At 40.9% G+C, this 26,807-nt stretch overlaps 1 protein-coding gene across 8 annotated transcripts in view; it reads right to left on the reverse strand.

Annotated features, from left to right (window-relative positions):
- kifc3 (kinesin family member C3) overlaps positions 1-25,977 on the reverse strand; it is a 31,029-nt gene extending 5,052 nt beyond the window's left edge. The window contains exons 1-12 of one of the 8 annotated variants that reach the window (XM_053854596.1): positions 25,783-25,977; positions 7,959-8,079; positions 4,469-4,611; positions 4,070-4,105; positions 3,503-3,650; positions 3,057-3,133; positions 2,211-2,276; positions 1,848-1,997; positions 1,492-1,752; positions 1,250-1,423; positions 924-1,010; positions 37-184 (exon numbers count right to left, since the gene is read on the reverse strand). In XM_053854596.1, coding sequence (XP_053710571.1) covers positions 37-184; positions 924-1,010; positions 1,250-1,423; positions 1,492-1,752; positions 1,848-1,997; positions 2,211-2,276; positions 3,057-3,133; positions 3,503-3,650; positions 4,070-4,105; positions 4,469-4,611; positions 7,959-8,040 — 1,372 coding nt within the window. In that variant the 5' untranslated portion in view covers positions 8,041-8,079; positions 25,783-25,977. Of the gene's footprint in view, positions 1-36; positions 185-923; positions 1,011-1,249; positions 1,424-1,491; positions 1,753-1,847; positions 1,998-2,210; positions 2,277-3,056; positions 3,134-3,502; positions 3,651-4,069; positions 4,106-4,468; positions 4,612-7,958; positions 8,080-9,490; positions 9,748-14,065; positions 14,223-16,589; positions 17,312-25,782 lie in introns of those variants that run through there. The other 7 variants (XM_053854590.1, XM_053854591.1, XM_053854595.1 and 4 more) reach the window with 7 other exon arrangements.
- Positions 25,978-26,807: the final 830 nt, after the last annotated feature.

Raw genomic sequence — 26,807 nt, forward strand, 5'->3', positions numbered from 1 at the left:
ACGTGGAGCCACCGCTGAGGAGAAGTGTCGCCCCACCTGCCAGGTTCTCGTGCACAGCCTTCATTTCACTCTCCGCTCGGATGAATGCCTCCTCAATCACTCGGTTCTTCTCCTCCTCCAGGTTCTGCATCTCAGCCTCCAGATGACTCTGAGCTCGCTGCATCTCACCTTCGTACACCAGGATCTGGACACACACAGGTAACCACACACACAACTGCTTAACAATTGATACTATTTTAAAGGTTCATTCCAGAATTCAGTGTCATAGTGACACAAGAGGGCGCTGTATGAACCAATAATGATGACAAATTAGGACTGTAAAATCTTTTGTATTCTGTATTCAATGAAAGCCAGCAGGCACATTTCCAGATTTGGTGAAACCCATCCAGGCCACTGCTGGTGTCACCATGTTGAGCGGTTCCAGGGTTTTAGTTTCACTTTTAAGCTTTCACAAGGTGAACAGCAACACTAACATCTCTGTTTCTTAGTCCACAGTTGAGTGATATTTCGGGACAACATTATGTCATTTGTCCTCATCTAAATAAATATGATATCTAGAAGGAACATGTTGGGAGGACGGGGAGACTAATAAGTCATCTCTGAGTGAAAGGTTCCAAAGTTTAAAGCAGGTCATTGGATTTCAGCTCAGAATGGAAATTAAGGCCGTAATAGCTTAAAGACAAGTAATTTAGAACAGGCGCTCAACATTCTACATACATTCTAAAAACAGAGGTCACAAAAGTTCATCGGTTTCCAACTGCAGACAAAGACAAACAATAACAGCTACACTTTTATTCATGAGTTCAAAACATTTTTCTTTTCAAATTTTCTCAAATATAAAAGTTTCGGGAACATTTTTGGAACCATTCAACCTGAGATTCTCTACACTTCTGTGACATCACTGACTAGGGAGCTTGGCCGACCTTTGATGACCTGCGAATGACCTGGGAGCTGCTCCTGTCAGCGGCCGTAGACAAGAGGTCGCACAAGTGGGCGTGGCCAGCAAGCAGCTGACACACGAATGCATTAGGAGAGAGAAGTGTTAAGACCAGACATGGTGGAGAGGATGGCAATTGTTTTTGTTTTTCCAGGTTTCAGTTTTAACTACTTAACTTTAATACAGTTCCCCCAAAATGATTCTTCAAATGAATATGACATAGTTTCTGGGCTTCACTATCTATTTAAAACTAGACGATGAAAAGTCATTTCCAAATCTTCTGTTCTCTCACAAACAGGAGCAAGTTGTTACCTGCGTCCTCAACTGAGCGCTTGTTCGCTGCGACTCGTGCAGCTGTGTCTCCAGCTCCTTCAGGAGCTGCCGCTGTACCGACACCTGCTCCTGCAGAGCAGCGTTCCGGACCTGCATGTCGGCCAGAGCTTTCTGAGAGTCGGTGGACTCCACCTCCACCGTCTGTGTCACGTACTGAAGAGACACAAGAGGAGGGTTTTAGGTTTTGGTCCATGCTCTGAATTTGTGTATACGCTGCTCACCTTGACCCTGGGGGGCGTGGCCACCTGGCGGGCGAGCTCTTCTTCACACTCCTGGAGGCGACCAGCGAGTTTCTCCTCCACTTCTGACTGTCTTCTCTTGGTCTCATCCAGCTGCCGGCCCGAATCTTCCAGCTGACGCTGGAGCATTTCCACTTTGGAGGTTTTCTCCATCAGTTCTCGCTCCAGCTCCACCAGCCGCCGTTCCCGATTCCACGCCACGTTCTCACAGCGAGACACTTCACGCCGCAGTGACTCCACATCCTAGCAGACACATAGCCCGAGAAGGTTTGAAATTCCTGCTTTGGGTTGTGCATCTTTGTGTTCCTCTGCGCGTAACTGTGTGAGAGTATTCATACCTGACTGTGTGTGCAGTGGCTGCAGCCACCGAGCTCAGCAGCAGCATCAGAGGTGTGCAGCTCAGAGCACCTGAAGGTCTTCAGCTCCTGCTTCAGTCGCTGGTTTTCCACCTCAAGCAGCTCAAGCTGCTTCTCCAGGTCCGTCGCCCCCTAAAGGAGAGCAACACCACACACCTTTATCTCCTATACTCCCCCCCGCCTGATACACTCATCTTCAGACTTTAGTCCAATTTCCTGTCGCAGTGTCTGGCACAGATCTAGTTCCAGAGAATTAGGTTTAGTCCCGACGTGTGTCTTTTATTGGTAATTAGGTCGAATTTCCTCCTTGTGGCTCGTAAGGAATGCAGTTGGGCAAAGTCTCACCAGCTCAGAGCGAAGTCTCTCCACCTCCTGGGTCTGATCCAACAACTTCTCCTCCAGCTCCTCCACCTGGGAACATCACAATCACATCATGAACAATGCGACACTTTGTATATTAACCCTGTCTTGCATGACTTTAATTTTGGAAGTGAAACAAAGGGGTACTTTTGGGCTTGCTAAAGGTAGCACTATTAGGGAAAAAAGTTTTTTTTTTAAGACCTAGTATGTGTTATTTATGACTCCTATGGAGATTGAAAAGTGAATTTAAGACAATTTTGACTATTGTATGTGAATGAAGAGTAGCAAACATTACACCATATTTGGGGGATTAGTAACAACAATATGCTTTTTATATAAGAATATGGTGAAAAGTAATAAGAAAGCCGAATGATTCTGTGCCAAATTCGGGTATCAAACCATTTAATGGATAGATCGGATTATAAATAACCATCAGACATTTGCTCAGATTGATGATTTGATTCAACTCCTTATTTGGTCCAGTGACTCAGTGGATCAGATTAGCTTGACAGCGTTCTCACACGAATGCATTACATCTTGTCAAAACGGATCTTTGTAAGAGGGGAACCTGCTAGATCACTTTCCAGCTCAGACAGTTAAATTCTGAGACACACCCTGAAGTTTTGATCGTTTCTGATGACAGTTTCAGTGAGCAGCGATGCTGCATCTCTCAAACATCATGCAGTCAACACCAAAATGCAAGCTACAGACACGTAGCATAAAAGTAGAAGTGTCAGTAAAGCTGTTGTGTTTGAAGCAAATTTAACTAGTAAAATCCTTAGCATTACCTAAACTGAATGGCTACATCACTCAGAATTTCTATAGATGTACCTGTGTGCGCAGCCGAGAAACCAGCTGCTCCTCCCGACCGTGACAATGACCAGAATGAGACGACTCTGCTCTCACACCTGCAATCACAGAAGCAAACTTGACATCACAACTTTGGATCATAAAACAGGACAGGTGGACAAGAATAAACAGGATCATCAAGGCTTAGCACTAGTGATGCGTAGCTGAGGTTTCATGAAACAGTATTGCAGGGTTGATTAGCGCTTATTTTCAGGGGCCACTAGATGGCGCTCTTGGTTTAGAAATGCTGTAAGCTTTCACTGAATTAGTTGTTAAAGCCCAAACATTCTACAGCAGACAGTGCCATCTGGTGGCCTCTGATAACCAGGACACTGTTTCATGAAACCTCAAATACTCATCAATGGTAAACATAAAGAAGCAGATTTCTTTGGGAGGACTGGTCACTAACTGTCACACCACCAACTTACTTCTGTCTAGCACAATCTCCTCCTGAGAGACTTCACCACACGTCCTCTCCTGGATGCTCTGCTGCTGCAACTGTCGCAGCAGCAGCTGACGAGCCACTTCCTCAGTGTGAAGTCGAGTCTGGAATTCACACACTTTCTCCTGTAGAGTCTGAACACACATGAAAATAACAGTAGTACAATAGTCAGATCTTTGGACTGGATTTCAGATTCATTGATATTGCAAAGAGCTCTCACAGGGTCACTACATGGGCATCAGTGAGGTGGCTCTAAAGCAAGGTAGGACGGGGGAAACTTGGAATAAACTACTGTCTTACAACATTTTGGTTGTGAAAATGGGCTGCAGCTTGACAAATCATATTGATGTTACCAATCAATTTCTAACACAAATGACCACAAATAAAGAATGAAAATACAAAAACACAAAATAAATGCGAAACTAATGTAGCAAACCAAAGACGGTTGCAGGCGGATGACTACTGCTACCAGCTCGACCTGTCGGTCGACTATGTGTGAAAAAGCAGCACTAGAGTTGGATGCCGGAAAATAACAGCCAGAATGGTCATGTACATGAGTGAAAGTGGACAGGAAGGACCAGGTGACCCTCTGGTGCCGGGCCGTGATGACGATGGAAGGGAGAAAGAACAGAGGATGAAATGAAAAGTTTGACATACATCTGACAAGTGGATGGGGACATATGAATAAATCATACTTTTTAGCTTGGACATTGTTTGTAAAAGATAAAAAGTTTTAAACATTTTCTTTTTAGATTTAACATGTTATTTAATGGAATAATTCACATCAGTATTGTTTCTTCTAAAAATAAATTTGATTCATGATCATTTTTTTCACATTTTTGTTTGCTCTTAATCTGCAATTCAGTGTGTTTATTTCAGTTTAATCTAAGTATCTAACACATGTGCATTTGCTGAACAGTTGTGTGCCCTCAACCGTGTTCCCTTGTGTCACCTGGATCAGCAGCTGCTGGTTCGAAGCGTTAGCGTCGACGAGCTCGGCGGTCAGAGACGGCCGCTGTGAGAAGCCTGAGCTGGGCAGAGACAGGAAGGAGCCGTCGTCGTCACCATCACTCATCAGAAAGTCCACTGAGCTCGCTACAAACAAGGGCAAACAAGGAAAATCAGATTAGACCCAAATGAACCTATTTATTCAGGAGTACGTGTTAGAAAGCCTGGAATTCCCACTGACGAACAGAAACACTAAACTAAAACCAGCAACAATCGGGTTACATGCTGACAAATCTTCAGGGAGACTGACATCATGGTCGTCGTCAAACCAATCAAAATATAAGACTAAATCACTTCAGATCCAAAATTCCTGCCAGGACTGTGGAATGTGTAAGCAGATTTGGCTAATCAGGTTGTACTAGTTTGTAGCACCACAAGGTTTCCCTATAGTTCCCCCCCTGACAAACCAGCTGTAGAGCAGATCACCAAGGAAACCAGAGGGACCAGATAACACATGATAAGAGTCGCAGACACATTAACCCAGCTGCAGCAGTGTGTGTGTCACTCCAAGGCCAGAAATACGATCAACCTGAGAACCATCTCCACTGAACAACGGCTCATATACTGCCCACCAACACACACAAAGAAACACTGTACTCTGACTGCAGACTGCTTCACTGTCCACAATCCTTTTCCATTAATCAAAAACTGAGGTTAAAAAAAAAAGGTCTTTATGTTAAGCTCCCTAACTTGAAAATTGGAACAGACACATATACGACCTGCAGTTTTAGATTTGTGGAACCGAAAGATAAAAAAAAATAAATACCGTATATGAAATAAGTGTGTTGAGACAAAAAAAAAAATGCAGAATTTCAGGTCACTGTAAATATTTAAAAAACATTCTTATTGGCCACTTTGCAAAGCAAATTGGAACCCTGATCTTTTAATTTTCACTTCTTATTAATGATGTCACTGGAAATTCAAGTTAAAAGAAACACATTTATACACATTGTATTCTTTTCATTTTTTTCATAAATAATTTTCAGCGATGCAAAAAGGTTTTCAATTCTAAATTAACAAGTATCTTCTTTAAATACGTCTTCATCACTGCAAAGCAACACATCACTTCTTGTAGTTCTGAATGTCACATTCTAATGGGTTTGTCAGAAGGAAAAGAGTTTGTTTAAGGCTGTTTCCCCACCGCATGTCAGACATGAGTCAACGTTTGACTGCCGACAGATCAACAAAAAACAGGTTCGTCCTGAGAGCTCCAACAAACCACGGACTCTCCTTAACACAACACATAGTATCGTAAAATAAACATTTTCCGGGCCAGTAACCGAACACTTGTGTACTAGTTTGAATCAGAGAAAAAAAAAACCATCTTGAACATGACTAAAAACAAGCAGACAAATCTTGGCTGAGCTTGATGATCAATAAACAATATCAGATGTAAAGAATCAGAACATAATCGTCTGAATTTATTATTCCACACCTGTGAAAAACCATCATGTTTGACGATTATGTAATTAGAAACTTTGACAGGATTTGTCATGTAGTAGTTAGCTTCACCATGAATTGACAGAAATGTGAAATACAAATACATGACATTCATCTAAAGGAGGATAATCATTTCATTTGGTTTGCTGAGGTGCCTGTGAGAGCCAGGACGGCCAGAATGGCAAGACAGTGGTTGTGGAGTTATATTTGAACTCAATGACAAGTTAGTACTTGAATAAGAACATTGAAAAAGTGAAAAAACAAAATGAAAAAAGACCTGGTTGTTATAGCTGCAGGATGCGTACCGCAGTTTCAGATCAAACACAGATGGGAGAGGTGGATTTGTGTCACATGTTTTGGAGAACTATCTGTCGTGCAAGGAATGTTTATCTCCCTCAATAAAGGTGCGGAGATTGATTTAAAATTTAACATGAAGCTGATCAATGCAACAAATCACACTGGTATTCTGTCAAGTGACTTCACTCTGAACAACACAGATGAGGCATATGACCTTTTAGTCAGGCTGAGAAGACATGTTCATATAAACAATTTCTAGTTTTTAACTTATTAGTCTCAGGGTAGCAAATGTTAAGGCTATCAATATTGTAGAAAGAATCAGTCGTTTTGGAGACCAAGGAGGGGAGGCCATCCTGGGAGGATGAAGACACGTGGAGAGGAGACATAGGGAGCATGTAGGAGATAGATATACCAGGGGGAAAGAAAAAGTAGAAGACAACCATTAAGGCTCATGGGTGAGATAAAGTAGGACACGAACATCTGTGTCTGGGGAGGATGCACAAGATAGGTCCAGGTGGAGAAGGCGGATTTTCTGACTGAACATCCAACGACAGTAGCTGAACGTTGCTCAGGATTGGAACCCAATGAGCTCAAACTGCAGCCAGTTTCTTTTCGCCACGTTATTAAATTACTAGCACCCAATTATTCAATTAAACTTGTTCAACGGCTCGGCATCTCAGTTCAGCATGTAGCAAATACTACTACTGTAAACACAAGTCATTAATAAAGAATTGTAATGAAGTACAGACTTCCATTACATATGAATCACTGTGTTTAACCATGTTAACCACGCTTCTCAGCTATGCAGATCTATTTTGCTCTCACTTTGACACATTTGTTATTTGCTCAGTACTCTGTGTTCATTCCATTTACTTTTCAGACTTCAGTCTGGACAAGACCTCTAGCTTCTTAACACAGAACACAGCAGCTGTTGATGTCATTGCTGCTTGTGTGAAGCTCCCCTTCTCTCATTATTGTCATCAGAATTTCAAGAATAAAAAATGCATGATAAAAATGTAACTCTCAATAATGAAGGTTAAGAGTATAAATAAAATGATGAAAATGTTACAAATGAAAGCCTGAAAAGTCTTGTAGGGATTGAATTAAGCAGATTATCCCCAAATGAGTAACTTAATTGTTAACAGCTCAACACAACTCAAAGCTGCCACAGTATGCCACTGCCATAATAAGACATGTCAAGACATTGATGGCACCAATGCTGACCACTGACCTGCGGTTCCAAAACCACTCACAAATCATGACAGCTCAGCAAAGCTCACACTAAAAATCCCTGGGATAAAAAGAAAAAAACTCAATTCAAGAGTTTGAGAATCATAGATAAATTGCATACTTTTAAATAGCACAGCTAAACGTTCAGAGGACGTTCAACTAGAAAACAACAACAAAAGTTGCCAGGTTGGTTCACCTGATCCTGATCAGCTGGTTCACTCTAGGGACAGAAACTAGATAGTCCAGGAAAAGCACAGCAGGAGAACCAAGCCTTTAAATCTACCTACAAGTAACAACCGCTGCTCACCTGCTGGTTCTTCTGAGCTCAGGTTTCCTCTGAGAACCTCATTCATTACTCACAGCTCTGACTTACACGTGTGCATAGACAAAACAAAAATGCAGCCAATCTGGCGCTCAGCCGGCCTGAAGCCCCTCCTCGTGGCGGGTGGAAACACCTTCAGACCTACCATCCAATGACACTTCTTTCTTCCAAAGCTCCTGCATACAGGGGGCGTGGTTGAGGTCCCAGGTCTTTCTTGTGCCAAACATGACCGTCGGGCTGAGCAGCGCACTGGACCGCTGGACCGGCTAGGCAAAGACAAAAGAGGGGAACACAAATGAGCAAATGATCCAAAACTGGAAATGAAACAACAGTAACAAGTCACTATGGACAGACCAATGCAGTTCAAACAAGAACAGTAGCACCTGAAAAGAAAGGAAATCAATGCACAGCAGAACACACACCCCATAGTTAGACGACTAAAACAAGATTTACAGCTCCCTTGATCTTCATCTGAAGAGAAGAGAAGAAGGAAATCCAATTTTAAAACACTGAAGTCAAGTAACTGCGAGGATACTTTGGGGAAAAAGCTCAGTAACTTAACTAAACAATAGAAGACTGCCTCCATAACTGCATTTCATAAAAGGTAAGCAGACATCAAAGGCTTGCCAAGTCGACGTTCAATTCAATTTTCCAAGGTGTGTTATGTAATAATTTTTGTCTTATGTTGTCCATGTCGTGAATGATTGGTCATCCGAGAGGAGAACGGCTACACATCACGCCAAAATCTGAAATTCCACTAGTTACATGACACTCTAGAGCAGGCCTGGCCAACCCGTGGCTCCCGAGCCACATGCGGCTCTTTTCCCAGTTTCATGCGGCTCTTCACCAAACTTTGTCATTCCCTAAACTAAACGTATGGCATGTGTTTCACCTGTTATTCATTGTCCTTACATATTTGTAGGATGTGGCTCTTTTCAGCAACAAAGTAAAACAATGTGGCTCTTAGCCTCTGACTGGTTGGCCACCCCTGCTCTAGAGGAATGAATCAGTCCCTTAATCAACAAAATAACACCAGTGCGCAAAAAGAAAACATTAATAATACAAGCATCACAAATGCAGCAACTTAGTATGTGTTGAATTTTTATATAAACAACTCAAAATATCAAGACAATATTGCAGAATCAAGTATTGCAATATTTGAGTGAATCGATTTTTTAGTACACCCATCCTGAAAAAAACTGTGCGCCAAAGTGAACAACTCATTTAAGAAATCAGTCATTTCACGCATGTGTTTGAAAGACAATCGAAGGACCCGTGAAAGGCAAGTCTAAAATTATAGTTTTAAGTTAAGGTAGAGCTAAAGTTCACACTTCCCCACTGGCAGCAGTGTTTTTATGAAAGACAGCAGACGGTGAAATTGACACTCCTAAATCTAACAAGAAAATATTTGAAGTGGTGAAGTCGCACATCAAGAATAACAGTACTGTTGGCAACTGATGGGAGACACTTATCTCACCAGCCAACTTGGGCAGTGTAGAGCAGGCCATTCATCTTTAGGCCATTTGCTTTGTGCAAAATGCACAAATATGCTTAACAACAACACATCAGTAAACAATTAAAAACAAACTTTACATTAAGACACAAACTTGAACCATACATCTTCACAATCGGCACAGTTACAGGCTCTCACTGACCACATTTGATAAGACAGCTCACCAGACCACGGCCACGGCGCGCTTTGCGTTCCAAGCCATGCTCTCTGTCCAGCCAGCTTTTGTTGATCAGGGTTCCCACCCATCCCAGCATGCTGCATCACACGTTTAATGCAGTGCCATTCGCAAGAAGAGCCCAGTGGTCCACCAGTGAAGCAGGTAAGGGCAAGTCAGCCTCACCACTCGCCTGTAGCGCCACCATTGGACCACTTCCAACACCTGATCTGAGAGCAGCTGAAGACAGACCTGTCCGGTCAGAACAAACTCACTAATCTGGTAATCCTTGGAGCAGATGTCCCTCTTAACCCACACAGGAGTGTCCCACTTAACCATCACCACTGACAGACAGACACCTTTACCTGCTGCCAGTTTTCTTTTTCATCAACAGGCATTGCCTGTACGCTCAAACACTCAAGTGTTAGTCTATTGGGTCACTCACAATATCGCCATGACTCACCTTTATTTGGGACCCGTCAGCTGCATAAGGTGTCAGTGTTTTATTTTGGTGTCCTACCTGATGATCACACTGAAAACCATCTTGCCAGTCGTGCCTTACAATGTCATGTGGCCCAAAACAATGTGGTACAACTAGTGACCACCTTCCAGTCTTCTTTTACATGCGCTCCGTTGCAGGTACACTTGATCCCAACTATTAAAAATGGATGCCCCCCTTTGTGTCCCTCTCTCCTGACTTTCTTTCCTCTTCTTACCAGCAGACGCCCTCGATAATCCTGGTTCAAATTAAACTGCACTACTAGTACAGCAGTACATAATTTGTCAAAACAGTCTGAACACGGAGGAGGCCTTTTCACGATTAAGATCCAGCATGAGTTGAACCTAGTTATTACTCACACATAAGTGCAATGACAAGGCATTAATAGAGATGACTGAACATTCATAATGTGATAAAGGACCATAGCATGAGTATCTGTAGCCCAAAGACTAAGACTATCATAAATGCAGCTTCCATTACTAGGACTTAATTGTTAAGCAGTTAATACAGCTCAACAATAAAACCATAACCATAGAATTTCTGCCAGGATTATTTAAAACACTAAGGGGATAAAGAAACAGAGGGAAGGTTTTGTCATTTACTGAATTGGTGACAGGAAAAACGCCAGTTTGTAATCATTAGAAGTAAATCTGCCTCCAATCCAAGCAGTCCTCACGCTGTCCGTCATTTCAAAATCCGGCTGGAATGCGCAATTTGAGTTCCGTGAGCATCGGACTCCAGTCATTATGAGGTTTCTTTCATGATTCTCCCACAAATAAGAGGGCGAAAACTGCCATGTTCATGTCCACCTCCATGATGTGTTATGTGCTCTCCATTTGTTTTGAAGTTTCCACTTCATTTTAATACATTTGATCAGGTGACAGTTCATCTTTAAAAAGAGATACTTTTTCTGATGATGTGGCAGCTCTGATTTAAGCAATGGCGGTGCATCATGCTGGTTAATGTGTGGCGGAAACCCTGACGCCTTTGTCCACGTATTGACCGACAATATGAATATCCAATGATGATGAGATTTGAGGTTTATTTACTCATTTGGAGTCTTCCAAGAAACATAATACTCTTTCCAATTGGAAAATATCAAATCTTTTAACATTATAACTACAATATAATGTGCCATGTCATGTTTAACTATTAAATAAACACTTAAAATAAAAAGGGAATATTTACAAGAATAGTTTTGTTTTGGATAGTGAAATAAAAATGTCAAATGAAGCGAAAAACGTGTGTCTTCCTGCCCCCAAAACAATGCTCCTAATTATATGGCTTACATTCAGAGGACATGCACCATCTTCAATCTGATTCCACAGGACTTTCATATGAAATGATGCCAGGCAAAGGGGTAGTCTCTGACACCCACCAAAAAAATGCAACAGCAAGTGACAGCATATGAATGTAGTAAGGCGATGACCGACATGTAGATCACAGTTTCAGGAACACAAACACTAGCACAGAGTCGACACCATGTGGAACAGTTTGATTTTTCCATTCAGCCGCACGCAGACACACACGCACAGTCTGAGGTTCAACACAAAGATAAGCAAAACCACACTCTTCATCAAAACAGTGGGACGTTTCCCGCCTCCCCAAACAAAACAAAAAACTGCTCATCATTTTCCTGCTGAGGAAAGCCAAAATTAGAAACACCCTAAAACCATAATTGCGCAGAAGTAGTGTGCATATATGGAAAAGCCACACTGATGGAAACACCACATCTCAACAGCAGTCCAAGTGAAATACAGTTCCTTACAGGGAAGCATACAAATAAAAGACTATAACTCAAGAGCTTTTGTCTGCCAGCAGACCTTTCACATTGACCTCTACATGAAACCTGTAGGTCAAGATTTAGGCAACAATATTTGAAGCCTCATTAAAATCAGAAAACAATGATTGCAATAACAATCTTGTTTTTCGCCAGGGTCACATCAAAATATACATGATAACTCAGGGCAATAATTCGAATTCCGGCATTTTTCCTAAACTCAAAGTTCAATATAAAGAGAAGTCTGAATGTTAATGCCAAAATAGTATTATTTCTTGGTGTCAGTAGCACATTTCAGCCTGGTTTTTGGAGGCTTTGATAAGAAAATTTTAGTGCAAAGTTTTACTTTTTTAGAATCCATTGATAAAAGATTCATTTGAATGTATAAATAAACTTCAGATAGCTTAGAATATCCAAGTATAGAATCACAGAACGCATTTTCACCTCACACAAAGCCTCCACATCCCCAACTTCTTTATTCATCATTAATGTTCCTACTAAAATAAAAACTAGGTCAAATCCCTCTGCACATGCTGAGAATCACCCTGTCGTGAGTTTGTAGCAAGATGTAAGAGTAAAAGACACCGTGTTGCACAATAGCATCAAACATGCTGAAGTCATTTGAAATAAAGCTTTGGGTCAGAGGTGGTATTTTAAATAAAAGATGATTCAGCAGAACTTTCTTTTGTCTCATACATACAGAAAACATTGGGCCATTTCAAATGGAACGTGACATATCTGCAGACTGGACAGTTCTACTTTCACACGTCCTCACAAAGACAACAAAGAGGCAAATGTTGGCGTGAAGCGCAGCACCAACAGATATGTGACAGGTGCAGCGACAAAATGGACTGGAACACAGCACACAGACAAAATTCACAACTAATGAAAGTAGAGCATCATAAGTAGTGCACCAACAAGATATAAACACACATCAAAGTCAGCGACTAAAAAAGCCATAGAAGGGCAGATTAAGCTTGAAGGAAACAGTCCGTGTACCACTGAAAATCCCTAGACTTTGGGATGGGAGGGTGGACGTGGTGTAGAATCTCATAAGGTTTCTAAGGTCACTGATTATGTTCTGCGACTTTTATTTGGGGGCTAAATTGCACTCAATCTGTGTTTTTGACCCCTGGATCATTGCACTAAAGCAATAATGTAGCAAAGCAGAGTGTGCGCATAACTTTCACACATCAGCACCAGGTCGGAAAACAATTTTTGTCATTGTTCTCTGATGCCATTTAGCAGACACAGTGAAAAAAGAACACTTCATTCAACCCTTGTTGACTCAAAAATCTGAATTCAATAAAGAAAATACACACCACAGAGGGATGCACAACAGCTGAAACATTCATGCTAAATCATTGGCTACTCTTTCATTAGCGTGAGCATAGAACAATTCTGAACACTGGTACATGGTAAATGAGGTATCATGAAACAGTGTCGGTACAGAGGCCGCTAGATGGCGCTCTTGGTTTAGAAATGATGTGAGGTTTCATTGAATAAGTAGTTCAAGTCCAAACATTTTACAGCAGTCAGTGCCTGAACACCTAAGTGGGCGCAAACTTGAAAGAGGTTTAGCTGCATCACCATGAAGGCAAGGGCAGAATTACGGTGGATGGCAATAATCCCATGTGAAGTGGTTTGAAACGTCTTTGCTAAAAAAATTATGTTAATCAGAAGACTGAGCTCCACAAAAAAAACAGATATAAAATATACACAAAATCTTCTACAGCTAGGTCTCTTCAGAAAAGCAAGGAAAGCATCCATGTAGACAGTGGCGTAAAGATATCATTCTCAACATTCTGATGGTAAACGCAATAGGTAAAGACCTAGCACACAAAAAGGCGAGGATGAAAACGGAAGCCAAATCTGCAACATCACAGAGAATGAACCAGAGAGGAATCCATGCACGTGTCATAAATGTGAGCTGTTGGGGGTGGGGGGAAATGGCCATTTTGAGTCTATAATTCACCTGCTACATGCAATGATGGAGATTTCAGAAAAGGCGACTTCCTGTGTTTTATCATATACAGCTAAGCTATGTAGCCGTGAATGCTTGTTCCACAGCAATAACAGGTAAAGAAATATATATTGAGAGATATATATATATATACACACACACGCACGCACACACACACACACACACACGCGCGCATGTCTCAAACACAGCTCAATTATGAGATCATCTGTGAAGCGGCAGGGATGATATGGAGGAAATCTAAAGCCATGCGTTTACAGGTCGCTGCTCTGCATCAGGTTTCAACCCCCCACATCCTCTGCCTCCATCTTTGTTCTGCTCTTACCTCCAACTCGACGGCCTCCAGCCCAACATTATCCCTGCATCATTGCTGCAGATTCACAGTGACGCGCAGCAGCAGGATCAGCCAGCAAACCCTCCAACAACGCGCTGCTTCCCTCCTCTCTGTTCCCCTAGCAACAGCCGGCCAGCATCACGCCTCTTCTAGCTCCGCCCCTGCCTCATTCCCCCGCTGTCTCATCGACAAATAAATATTTCAGCCTCAAGCGGAGCGTGGTGAGCCCCTCCTCCTTTTGAAAGATTCAACAGCCTTTTGTGTGTAAGCATGAGTACAGGGAGACCAGTTGGGCAGGCTGGGCAGCCGTGACGGAATTCACTGGAGAAAACAAAACAAGTGACACCATCATAAGTGGAAGCAAAAAACAGTTTTAAAAAATGTCACCCTCGTAGTTTTGGGTAAGTGCACATATTTAGCACATTAAGATTTCAAATACATTCCACAAGAATCACAGCTACAAAGTGCGCAAAAGAAATGTATTTATAACAGTAGTGACAAGTGGAGGCATCATTAGGACCAGATAACTTGGCCTGCGTCCTAACAGCCAAAAAAAGGGGCCAGGGAAAACAATGCATCACACTTGGTAGAGTATTGGGCTGTGCAGATTGGTCCCACAATGACCCACTTTTATCATCAAAAGCAACAGCACGTGACAAAACTGAATCTGAGAGCAATGAATAACCCATTCTTTTGCCGTCACATGCATAATTGTTGACTCTTCTAATGGACAATGATTAGAGTGAATGGACATCAGCGATTTATTTATTTAGCTTTTTTTAAGCAAATATGATTATCAGAGTATGTGAGCAAGATATTGCAAATGATCATGTTGTTTCAAGGACCACTTGTACTAACTACTGACCACTGAGAACGATCTATATATCTATTATATATTCCAAAATTTTAAAACGAATCATCTGCGAACACTTATTCTTTTCTTTATTTTAATCCTTTTAAACACTTATGGATTGTTGTCAAGGACGCCAATGGAACCAAATATTTTGCTAGATATCACACTGATCATGGATGCTAAAAGAAAACAGGCATTTCATATTAAATTTTTATGCACTATTGGCAAGTCTTTAGATTCATAATGCATAACATTTAATCAAGTCTACCAATTACTGTAGTTCTTGTTCACATTTCACGTTGTTCAATGTGAATGTAGGCAATAAGCAATGTTTAGATGTCCTGAAGGAAGTCTGAGAATCCTAAAATCCACAGATTAACATTGAACAATAACAGGGTTGCATAACAAGGCTGACAGAAACCCAGTGTTCTGCGTAGCAAGTCATGAGGTCAGCACATATGAGAAATGATGTTCAGCAGCAGTGGATGGCAGGTCATGTGACCAGACGCTTCACATTCCGATGCTGGTGGCAGGAAACGAGAGTGAAGGACAGTGAGGCGGGAACACTATGCCTGCAACAGTATTCCACTCAACAGTTCTGTAGAATGAAATGCAACTACAGTCTGCGCTATAGTCTTGAAACAAAGCAGATTGCAATGGCGTCAACTGTTGACTCAAGTTCTCTCTTTTAGCTCTATTTAGTAGTCACTCAAGTATTCTCTCAAATGGAAAGCAGCTGAATGTATTAGAGATTCTGAAACACACAAAGATGATAAGAAACTTATTGATTTCATGACAAAACAAAATTTTATGAATGTCATTTTTTTCCATCTTTAATACATCTGAAGGTCAACAAACAGCTGCCTCGACACTAAAACTACCCCCAAATCGATCAGATGCCATCAATCACACCCTAAAATTCCAAAAGTGACTCAAGCACACTTACATATGAATCACTGTATCTTGCTCAATCACTCAAGAATGACTCCATTTTAGATCGGTGCTGAGAACTAATGAAGCAGAGCTTCAGATAAGTGGCGGTGAATAGTACTTAAGGTTTCTATCCCTCTGCTTCACAGTGACTGCGATCACAATACTAAGGCTATCTATATTCCTAATAAAATTTAGATGGAAACAATCGTTGCAGTCCTGAATACAGTGTATTAAAAGAAAGTTGTATAGGTATTGTAACTCATATTTTATTACCTCTCATAGTGTCTCATTTTATCGCTATATTACCTCACCAAGGTTACAGAGAGCAAAACATGACGCATCTTGCAGAAGCTTTTAAAATAAAAACTGACCATCCCAGCGACAATGCCAGAGCAATGAGTGATAAAGTAATAAAAAGTCAATATAAAGAAAACAGATTTAGATGTGCATGACCTGTTATGACCACATGACCGCCAAGACTTGCTTAAGTTGCCTAGTACCACAATGAAGACTGACAAACCTTTTTAACACAACAAGTTGGTGTTAAAATACAGGCAAGTGGAAAATAGTGAAGTAAGTGAAAATTCATCAGTCAGACTAGTGGATCTTGAATTCCTTCTCCATGTTCACACAATGTTTCTTTTGCATCTTGCGAATATTGCGATTTTTCAGATTCTGCATCACTGAACGAATATTGTACATTTTCCATCCACTGCATAACTGACTTACCTGTACACTCATCTGACAGTCAGGTAATTTCTGCAAGCCATCTCCTCTTTGCCTCTTTGCAGAAGCCTTGCTCAACTTTCTCCTGGTGGAAGCCCCATCAACCTGCTCAGAATCTTCAGGGGTCTTGTCCAGCACCCAAGTATTGCCACTTAAGTTCCTCAACAAGTTATGGAGGGTCAAGACGGCCAGAGTGCACAGCACATACATGACCCCGTCTGAAATGTTTAACGGAGCCACACTGAAGTTTGTGTGCTACGCATATCCAAGTAGGCTGAGCTCAGGTGAGGTGCGGCACATAAAGATTCCAGTCGTCCACTCGTTCAGTTTTCACTTTCATGACCTGGACCCTGTCCTCTCAGAGGCAACTGCACCATTACACGAAAGCTGATAAAAAGTTATGAACTTTGTCCTGACTGTTGCCGTCACTTCACTGGAAACCAGATCCCGCAGGAGGCTGGTTCAGTTTCCAAAGGTAACTCAAGAAACTGGACTTGAGCCATGACCACCGTGCGCCTTCTCACTGAAAAAGTCTTCTCATTACAAATGCAAAAAAGAAAACTGCATTGAAAATGTATCCAAAAAGAAAAATGTTTTAAAGTTTTCTAGTCCCCAAACAGTGTGTTCCTCTATGCTCAGCCTTCAGCTGCCGCCTCTTGGTTTGTTTGCAATGGTTTGTTCATTTTGCATCCTGATTGGCCAAGCCAGACTGTCCGGTGGTGAATAGCTCCGTCATCCTCCGACATTCAGAAAGATTAAATCTGCAGCAGGTCGGGTCATCTCCTCCCTCCCCCTCCTCCCCACTGCAACCATCTGCTGTAGGATGAAACTGTGATGATGTAACAACATTATACTTCATGATGTCCAATCTGACAGGTGACACTTCAACCTCTTACATCACTGGGAAACATAAATCCTGGTCAGATTAATACGCAGAAATATCTTTCAAAATCAATCAGAGCACACTATTTGGCAAAAAGACGCGATTCCTCTTGTATCCCATATGTTGACAAAATATTGGTCTAATTGCTTTACCATGGTCTTAGTTCCCAGAGTCCAACAACTTAGGGCCCAATTGTACGTGACTGGTCAGGAAGCCAGTGAGCTGGTCTGACTAGGAGCTGACATGTCGAATCATAGCCAGTGAGTGTGACTGAGCAGGATGACCAGAGGGAGAGCCGACCAGCTTGTTCCAGGACCAAGACGCTGTCCTGTAGTTTGCTCCACAGGAACAAAAAAAAGGGGGGCTTTCGCTTTCCAGTCCGCTGGCCCTTTTCAGGGTCCTAATGAGTTGGGATGTTTGCCAACCGAACATGTATTTTCTTCAGAGACAATATGGAGCAAGATGGGCAACTTAATTTCCAAAAGGGCGTGTGAGGAACACAGCCTTTTAGGTTAATAAGTGTGGACATTCATGCATGCTGTCATGTAGCTATCCTCCAATTTCATCTCTGTCCCATATTTCACATCCACAAACTAAAATAGGTTCTGGATGGTGTCTTTACCAAGAAAGGCGAGAAACAAGAGGCTGTTACAAAGTGTTTGACTGAGTCAATCTCACTTATTTGTGACATGTTAGTACCGCAAATCATTCATGTAGCAGTTAGGAAAAACACAAAAGAACGACATGTATGTTTATGACCGTCCATGTATTCAATGAAAAAAAATGGGTGTGAATATTGAAATGATGAAGTTCGTAGTCTGTTACTTACTACTACTGTCTGGCACTTAATCACACTATTCCTTTGCAGGAGTAGGATTAGTTTACTTCTTCTGATCATCGCATGCAAATGAGTTATTTTAATTGAAATGGTCAGCCAACATTCAAAGAAGGTCACACGTACTACAGTGTGTGTGTGTGTGTGTGTGTGTGTGTGTGTGTGTGTGTGTGTGTGTGTGTGTGTGTGTGCGCATTAATATTCTTTTGTGGACCAATCTTTGACAAGACGCTGATCTTGTGAGAGCATTTGGCTTTGTGAGTATATTTTGGCCAGTCTTCATACAGTTTTGAGGGTTAAAACATCAAAATAACTAGGTGACCATGGTTGAGCTAAATTCCTGGTTAAGAGGAGGGTAGCTCAGGTGAGTGATAAGAGGCTCAGACCATTCAGATTATAGAAATCTCGCTCCCCTCTTTGCTTAAGGAGCTTTTGATAACTTCACTTGTGAGTGAAAGACAGTACGCTGCAGAAGTAGAAAAGCAGTGGGATCTACTGTGGACAATACGTGACCTACTTTGCACCCAGCATTTAACTGTATTTGTTGAGACTGACAAAAGCATGGAGTGTACGCTAGCGGTACGCATCTCAGCAAACAATATCACAATATACTCAGCCACAGAAAGAGACGTAGGAAATCTTCTCAGGGCATCCACCAAATGTGAAGCCTGTAGAATATTCTGATCAACTGTACATATCAATTGCAGCTGAGACCAAACGCTATACACACAATTGAATTGCATCTCTGCTTGGTGACAGAGGCTTTTCTGTCAGGCCTCATCAACTGTGGAACAGTTTAACTGAAGATCTGAAACATGACATGCACAAACACCTCTAAATCTCTAGCCAAACTGACTTTTATAGGCTTGCATTTATGTAATATACTGTATGTAATATCCTCCCAGCATTTCCATAGTTCTCGCTCAGTGAAGGCCCAGCCGTCCACCTTCGTGGTTGGGCTAGTGCAAACATTCTTTGCTGTTTTGGCTGTAAAGCACTTTGTGACCAGCATCCTAAAAAGTACTATAAAAATAATGCTTTATTATTATACTTAATTGCTACTATGAATGTGGAGAAAACAGATAAAAAAGATGCTAATGAACGCAGTTATCCACCACATCACTTCTGTATGGGTTTTAAAAGACCATGAATGCCTTTTCATGATGATATCACAAAAAAAGTTGCTTCAACAGTTTTGACTTGTTTGCTGTGCATTGTAGTCAGCCACAATAAAGCATTAACACTGAGATCCAAGTGTCCCGTAGAACTACCTCGTTGAGGTGGTTACCATGACAAAATCTGCTCCTCTCCACCTTGACGTATTCACAAAAAATAAAGAAGAAGTTGATCTTTCAGAAACTATTAATGCCCCTATCGCTAGCAGACAATGCTTCAAACATTTCAGAGCTTTCAGTCGATCAATCACAACCTAACTAATATATATATATATATATATATATATATATATATTTATATATATATATATATATATATAGACAGACAGACTCACAATGGCAACAATGACACAACACTGACACAAGTCAGGGAGCGCCATTGGGTGAATAGCCATGCTATAAAGAGAAAGGATAAAAGAAGTGAAGAAGAAAAATGCAATTGAAAACTTATTTTGAAATGTAGTTACCTACTACAGTATATAGAAGTCCTGTATGAGATTCAAGTTAAACTATAAAGACGATTTAGAGGGCATCCAGAAAACCAGATCATGGCGGCCTCCCTCTGCTTTCACTACAAGTTACTGCTCCTCTCCAACTGTATTTTAATTTTCCCACTTAGTTGACAACCAAGTACATAAAATATTGGAAGGAAAATTCCAGAAAGTCTATCGTGTAAATATCAACACTCTTCTAGTAACACCATAAATAGTGAAGAAAACAATCTAAAAGTATAATGACGACGACAATATATATATAATTTAATCTCATCCAGAACACAATGGGTTCAATGACAGGCTCAACACTTCCCCCTGCTGGTCACACGCAAGAATGAGCAGTCTGGTTTTGATTAAACTGTTGCATAACTCATTCCCACACAGAAAACACACATGTGCAGCAGCAGCAGCAGCACGGCTCTTTTGAGACACCACACCCAAATTGTGCAGCTGTTTTCACTGACAGCAGCGATTCTGACAAACTGGCAAATGACCTAGGAGACAGAAAAGAATACAAGCAGCCAACCAGAAGAGACTCCCGATTAACTCCAAATGAACAACCAGTAAGTGATGTCAAGACCCAGAGAGTAACTCTGTCATACATGAACGAAGGCACTGCCATAAGAAAAGCTCTGATATTCAAGCGAACGACTTGGGTGTCTACTATGTAGTTTAAGAGTATTGTTGCTGGAGGCTAGGGAAGGAAGAAAACTGTTTGCAGGTCACAAAGTGAAACATTTCATCCATACTCAAGTTTCCGCTAACAACAAAGGCAGACATCCACGATTACAACATCAGACACAGAGTATTCAGCAACTGTGTGGACTCACAATGGCAACAATGACACAACACTAAATCAGGGAGAGCCATTGGGTCAATAGCCATGCTGTAAAGAGAAAGGATAAAAGAAGTGAAGAAGACAAGTGAAAGAGTGAAGAAAAACAAAAACAAACAAAAATACAGATTTTATTTTATTATTAAAACTCATGTGTCCCTGACTTTTGTTCCCAAATTCAAAGTTGTTTTACAGAAATTGACAGCCATGTGCTATTGATTAGGGATAGGAAAAATGTATTCTTAAATATGTTGCAAAATTAAAATATATATATATGTATATATATATATATATGGCAATTTATCAGAACCTGTTTTGGCACCTTGTAATGACACATAAACTGCTTTGTATATTGAATGCATGTCGTCCCAGCCCTGCTACTGATGTATTAACAACTTTCTGACTTATGTTCCAAGACATGGTTGTAAATGCCACATCATGAGGTTTCTAAGCAGAGTCGGTTAAATCACACCCACAACATAACTGTGTGAAGGACAGTTAAGCGAGTCAAGCAGTTCAACCCAGTCCCTCCTTGGTTGCCTATCAAGTTTTACATGCATTTTAATAATAATTTATAGAGAGAAAAAGAAAGAAACAGACAAAGTCTTTCTGAAATGGAGAGCTTCGGGACTGGCTCGGCCTGAAACTTGATTTGCCTGAAGGACATGGATTGGCGAAATTGAGGATGAGTCTAGGCAGTTAAGGGATAAGATATCTGAGTTGTTAAGAGTCTTATTAAAATTGTGAAGTAACAGCCCAGAATGCTTCAATTGGCCAATTCTAATCACATTGACCAAAGTTACCATGGAATAAATTGGAGGAAGCAATAGGACTCAAACTAGGGCGTCTATTCTATTTTTTGCCATTTTTTCATTGCTATATAAGAGATTATAGACCTAATGTTTGAAACGCAAATATTGAATAGGAATATTCTGCATTCAACGGCCCCTTTAAGAAAAGAGACCCAAGAACACAAACGGTCTATTGTTCAAATACTAACACCCGTCCATTGCACAAAAAAAAGACAGACATGTATTTGATTTATTTCCATTGGTAAGAATTTTCCCAGTCAGTAAGTGATGTCAAGTTTGGAGCCTTTGCCGCATCTTTTTCCTTCAATCCTGCTCCGAAACTCTTCCATAGAGACAAATCTGATTATGTTGTAGTGAATCACGTTTCCTCACATTAGCTGAACCTTTAAGCTCCCGATATGCGTATTGAAACATGTCGAAAACACTGTGGGAAGGTTGGATTCATTTGCAATGCCTTCCCCAAATGAGAATTTGTTCCACATCTGAGCAAAAACAAAGATTTAAAAGGGAAGGCTTTGTGCTTCCACCGCAGTAACACAGTCCGTCAGAGACTGCCGTTAATCTTAGTCGACTTCACTGGCTCAGTGAATGAAGACGTTCTGTTGGAATGTGTGTCTGTAACAAGACATGCTTTGACCATCTCCAGACTGCTGCTGTAGATTCAGAGACAAGAGTGCGACTAATGACATTTCCTTTCCACGCTTTTCATGTCAGAAACAGAACAAAAATACTGGAATCTAATAAAGGCAATTAGACATCCAGTACACACAATCATTTGAACAGAAAACTGAACACGGGACAAGAAGAGACCAGAAACAAGAAAGTGAACCAAGTCAACTCTAATTAAGATGCTATTAACCAAATTATAAAATGACAACGCACCGTTTGGCAGCTTACAGGCCACAGAACTGTAGTTGAATAATGACAACATTATGAGAACAATGTGGGTTTCTCAAACTCTCACTCTACATCACTGCAACTTAATCTTAGAACGTTACTATGCTAATACATTAAAAGTAGCTTCTGCTAACACCTTCAATTCTATTGAAAGACCAAAAGGAAATCTGAATCTGAAATATACTGAAGTAAAATTTCTTAAATTATTACTGAAAAAAATCTAGCCTAGATACTATTACGCTATTCCTTCTAGTTTAGCACAGTAAGATGAAAAACAATAAAAGTTTCCTCAAATACTTAGACTGATATAGCCAAATCACTGCAGTGCTGTGTTTGGGATAGTCTCAAGTAGCGCATCTGTGATATCCTTCTGGTAGAGGTTTAAAACATCTGGAACAAATACGCAGAGAAGGGGGAACTGTTCTTCAATCTGCTCCTCCACTATATCTGTGTAATGTATGATGTGATGATGCATATGCTACACGTAATGCGTATGTCTATGGAAATGTACGTTAATGGAGGATTGATACACATCTGCTGCCACCAGTAAACAATAGTTGAACCCAGTGGACCAATTGTTGTTCCTTAGTTGTTCCATGTGACATATCGGTTGCCCCTGTGGTGGTTGAGCTCCGGAGGTGCACATGTAGTGCATATGCCGCAGGGTAGTATATGATATTGCAATGCTCTCTCAAGCAACAAAGAAGGACCCAGTGGCAAAAACCATGGAGGAATATTATTGTGCAGCGTCAGCTTCAGCTCCATCATAATTTAGAAAGTTTTAACGGCACGAGAAGCGAAGAGGATGATTCAAGACACTGCAAGCCATCATCATATATATTTATCTCAACTGCTGCTTGCTAGATTTTGGTTCTAAAATAACATTTGCCACTCATAACAAAACAGGAGCTCATGGTCTGTTAATGCTTCCATTCGGGGGGAAATGCATCCCTTCCTAGTCAAGCAAGTGGGCAGCAGTCACAGTGGTCGCCATGGGCAAAATGGAGGAACAGGAAACCCTGATTGTATTTTACATCTCTGTATAGAAGGTCCTCGCCAGGACTTTGTCCGAGCATAGGGAGTGACTCAGATTTGAGGTCAAGGCTGTAATGCATCGGATTTTGACAGGGACCACAAAAGCAGAATGCATTGTACATCCTTAATGATTCTCCTTAAGGTATGGATGCCCCGATCAAACTACTGATCCGATACAATATGAGCACAAATCATACATAATTTTATCACTTATTTTGGAGTGAGAGTAAAGTTTAAAAAAGCTTGATTAAGTGAAATAATAGTCAGCAAGAGTAGGTATGAGGACAAACCCATGTATTATGAAGCAATTGTTTCAAAAAATCTTAACCTTAGACATAATATCTGCAGAATTCTAGAATTTAAGAAAATAAATTACCTCACAATCACGTCACGGGCTCTGGACGCTGGCTCAGAGACGCCATGCTGGCTACTCCTCGGCTACAGCTAAAACCCAGCAGCAATATAAGTTTGTCCATTTTGCCATTGACCATTTGTGGACATTGTCTGGATATGCGGAAGGGGGAGCTGAACTGCATATCTGAGCTCTTATATCTGAGTTTCTGTTCTCTTAAAGTCATTTTTTTGGCTGAAATGAGACAGCGAGCAGCATCAATTTCGGATCAGGCCACCCCTACCTTAAGGTTTTGTTTTGTTTTAATTTAAAAATAGTCAGCCGTTCAAAATACCTCTCTATTTATTAAGATGATCAATTAGAATTTGACTCCAGGTCAACTGCAAACCAGTCAGGGTGTCAGTAGTGCCTCCGGTTCACAACTGCCAAAAGGAAACATGACCGGACAATGCCGATCAATCGGACACGTTCTTATCCATAATGCATCCAACACTGCATTTTCTTCAGCAGTGGACAATAACCTACCTCGACTTACACCCCGATTGTTGGGTTATTGCACTTTTCTATCAGAACCTGCATTGCAAACATTTACATTTTGAAAAGCAAGACTATACTGTGTTAGGACATTTATTGTTACAGCAGGGCTGTAAAAAGATGGTACAAAGGACTCATTGGTGATTTCAAAAAAGAAACACAAACCAATGAAAACAGACGATTAGGTCACACAACTGGGCTGGTTAGCTTCACTGATAAAAGACCAAGCAAAGTATTTATAGGTGGAGTTGTGTGACAGCGGTCACTGAAGACACACCCAACAAACCTCAAACACACACATACATAAACACACACAGGAAACCAGAGGCTGTGTCTATTCCAGATGTCTCCTCAAGGACAAGAAAATCCTCCACGTCTTTAAAAACGTACAGCTCCTCAAGTTATTAGACGACTGCTTCAGCTGCATGTGTCAGAACAAGAAGTTAATTTAAGATTTGAGCCTTGATTTCAAGACTGTAGGATTCAAAGTAGGTGGCTGAGGGTCGCCACATGTTGAACATCTGGTAAACTGATCTTTTTTACTGCTGATCGTGCGACTTTTTGGCGACAACTACAAAGCTCCTCAAACTGCATGTTTTAACATGAAGAAAGGCTCATTATCAGAATATGTTTGATGTCAAAGGATTTCAGTATGCAAAATATTCATTCAATTTAATAATCTAGTTGTAAAGTACATTTCCTAAAATACTTTTTTTTTTTTTTTTTTTTTTTTTTTTTTTACAAATATGATTTTTTTAATCCATGGCAATTTAACATTCACAAGCAAATAGTCACTTGATTATTTTTCCAGACAACAACCTTGTGGTTTTATTTAGGCGCTAACAATTCCTACTGTATTATCAACCCACCTTTCGAACAGATATTATAATCTTGTAGCTAAGAGGGTATCTCGGCAGAGATCGTGAGTTCGGAATTAAAAGCCTAATTCCACATATTAATTCATCAAGTCATTTTTTTATGTGACTTAAATGCTTCAAATTGTAAAAAGTGAAGTGTCTCTCAAACTACTCTTTGAAAAAAAAGAGATGCTGACCATTTTTGTCTACAAAACAGAAATGGCTGAGCTCAGCTGTGAAACCTGGTCGCCATGGAGACCAGCGGCACGTGCGCAGGTGAACCTTTGTCACAAAAATAAAAGCCTTTCAAATGATGGAGTTGCATTTCGGTGGCATGAAAAGCCTCCCCGCAGAATAAAATCTGCTGTGTGACTACATTCTGTGCTGGTTCACCACCAGGCACCATCAAGACCAGAACCGAGTACCAAGTGGCCGTAAACCGCCCATGTTATGCCGCGAAAGTCGAGTTTTAGCAAACATTTCTTACCTCAGGTCCAAAGTTCCCCTCTCCCCTCGTCCTGGAGTTGAAGTTCGAAGTTTCCCCTCGATTTAAGATGCGCTTTGTTCCGCTTATGACACTCCAGAGCCGGTACGCCGCAAGTCTGACGTTAAAATTGAAGTTTGAAGCAGCGTTTGAGTCAAGTTTTCCGGAGGAGCTTCAAGGCGGTCATTAAGCTGCGATGCGTTCAAGTACAAGCAGGCGTGTGGGAAATCAGGCGTGACTGTGGGAATGCCCTGTATATTTATAGATATTTGGGCGGAGTCCGGGCGATAAGAAACAACTACACAAAAAATGCTTTTTGTTTGTTGTTTGTTTTAGTCGACGCTTCATATTACTGAATCTTTATGACCTTTGAAATATATTTATGTATCGCTATGTTTCTATGATTAAACCCTGCGGAAAAGAAAATCCGAAGTATACTTGTGGACACTGAAGGTATCATTCGTTGTGCGTCAAAATGCCAGTATAAAAGGTGCATATCGTATTTTTTCACACTTAGTTTTTACTTTTGAGCTTTTGACCTAATTTAAGCGCCTTGTAAATTGCTATTTTGAGAAAAGTTCATATAAATAAAATCGGGAAGAAAGTAGTTTGTTATTATAACGCTCTGATTTCCACTCCTGTTAAAGAAAAACGCCATCATTCACAGCATCAGCCACACAGACTGGTCAGCGAATGCCTCTTGTAGTAGTGTGTCATATATACACTTCGGTCTCATTACGCAGTGTGGCAGCACTTCCTATGCTTCCAGCTTCACATTGTTTCTTCTAGTTTGAAGTAACACAATGAGCTTCCCACTTCCTTTTCCTGGCAAACTCCAAACTGTCCAGCATTTCAGTTTAGTTGGCTCACATCAGTCCCCCAATATCATCAAGCTGTTTACTCATGTTTCTTTAGTTTACGGCTTCTTCGATCAGTATTGCACTGTATATGATGCTTGTTTACTGAAGTGTCTTATGTATCATTTTCAAAGTGTCAGAATCGTAAAAGTGAAAATACAACTGTGCACA

Source organism: Synchiropus splendidus, chromosome 1, assembly GCF_027744825.2.
Source record: "Synchiropus splendidus isolate RoL2022-P1 chromosome 1, RoL_Sspl_1.0, whole genome shotgun sequence".
NCBI lineage: Eukaryota > Metazoa > Chordata > Actinopteri > Syngnathiformes > Callionymidae > Synchiropus > Synchiropus splendidus.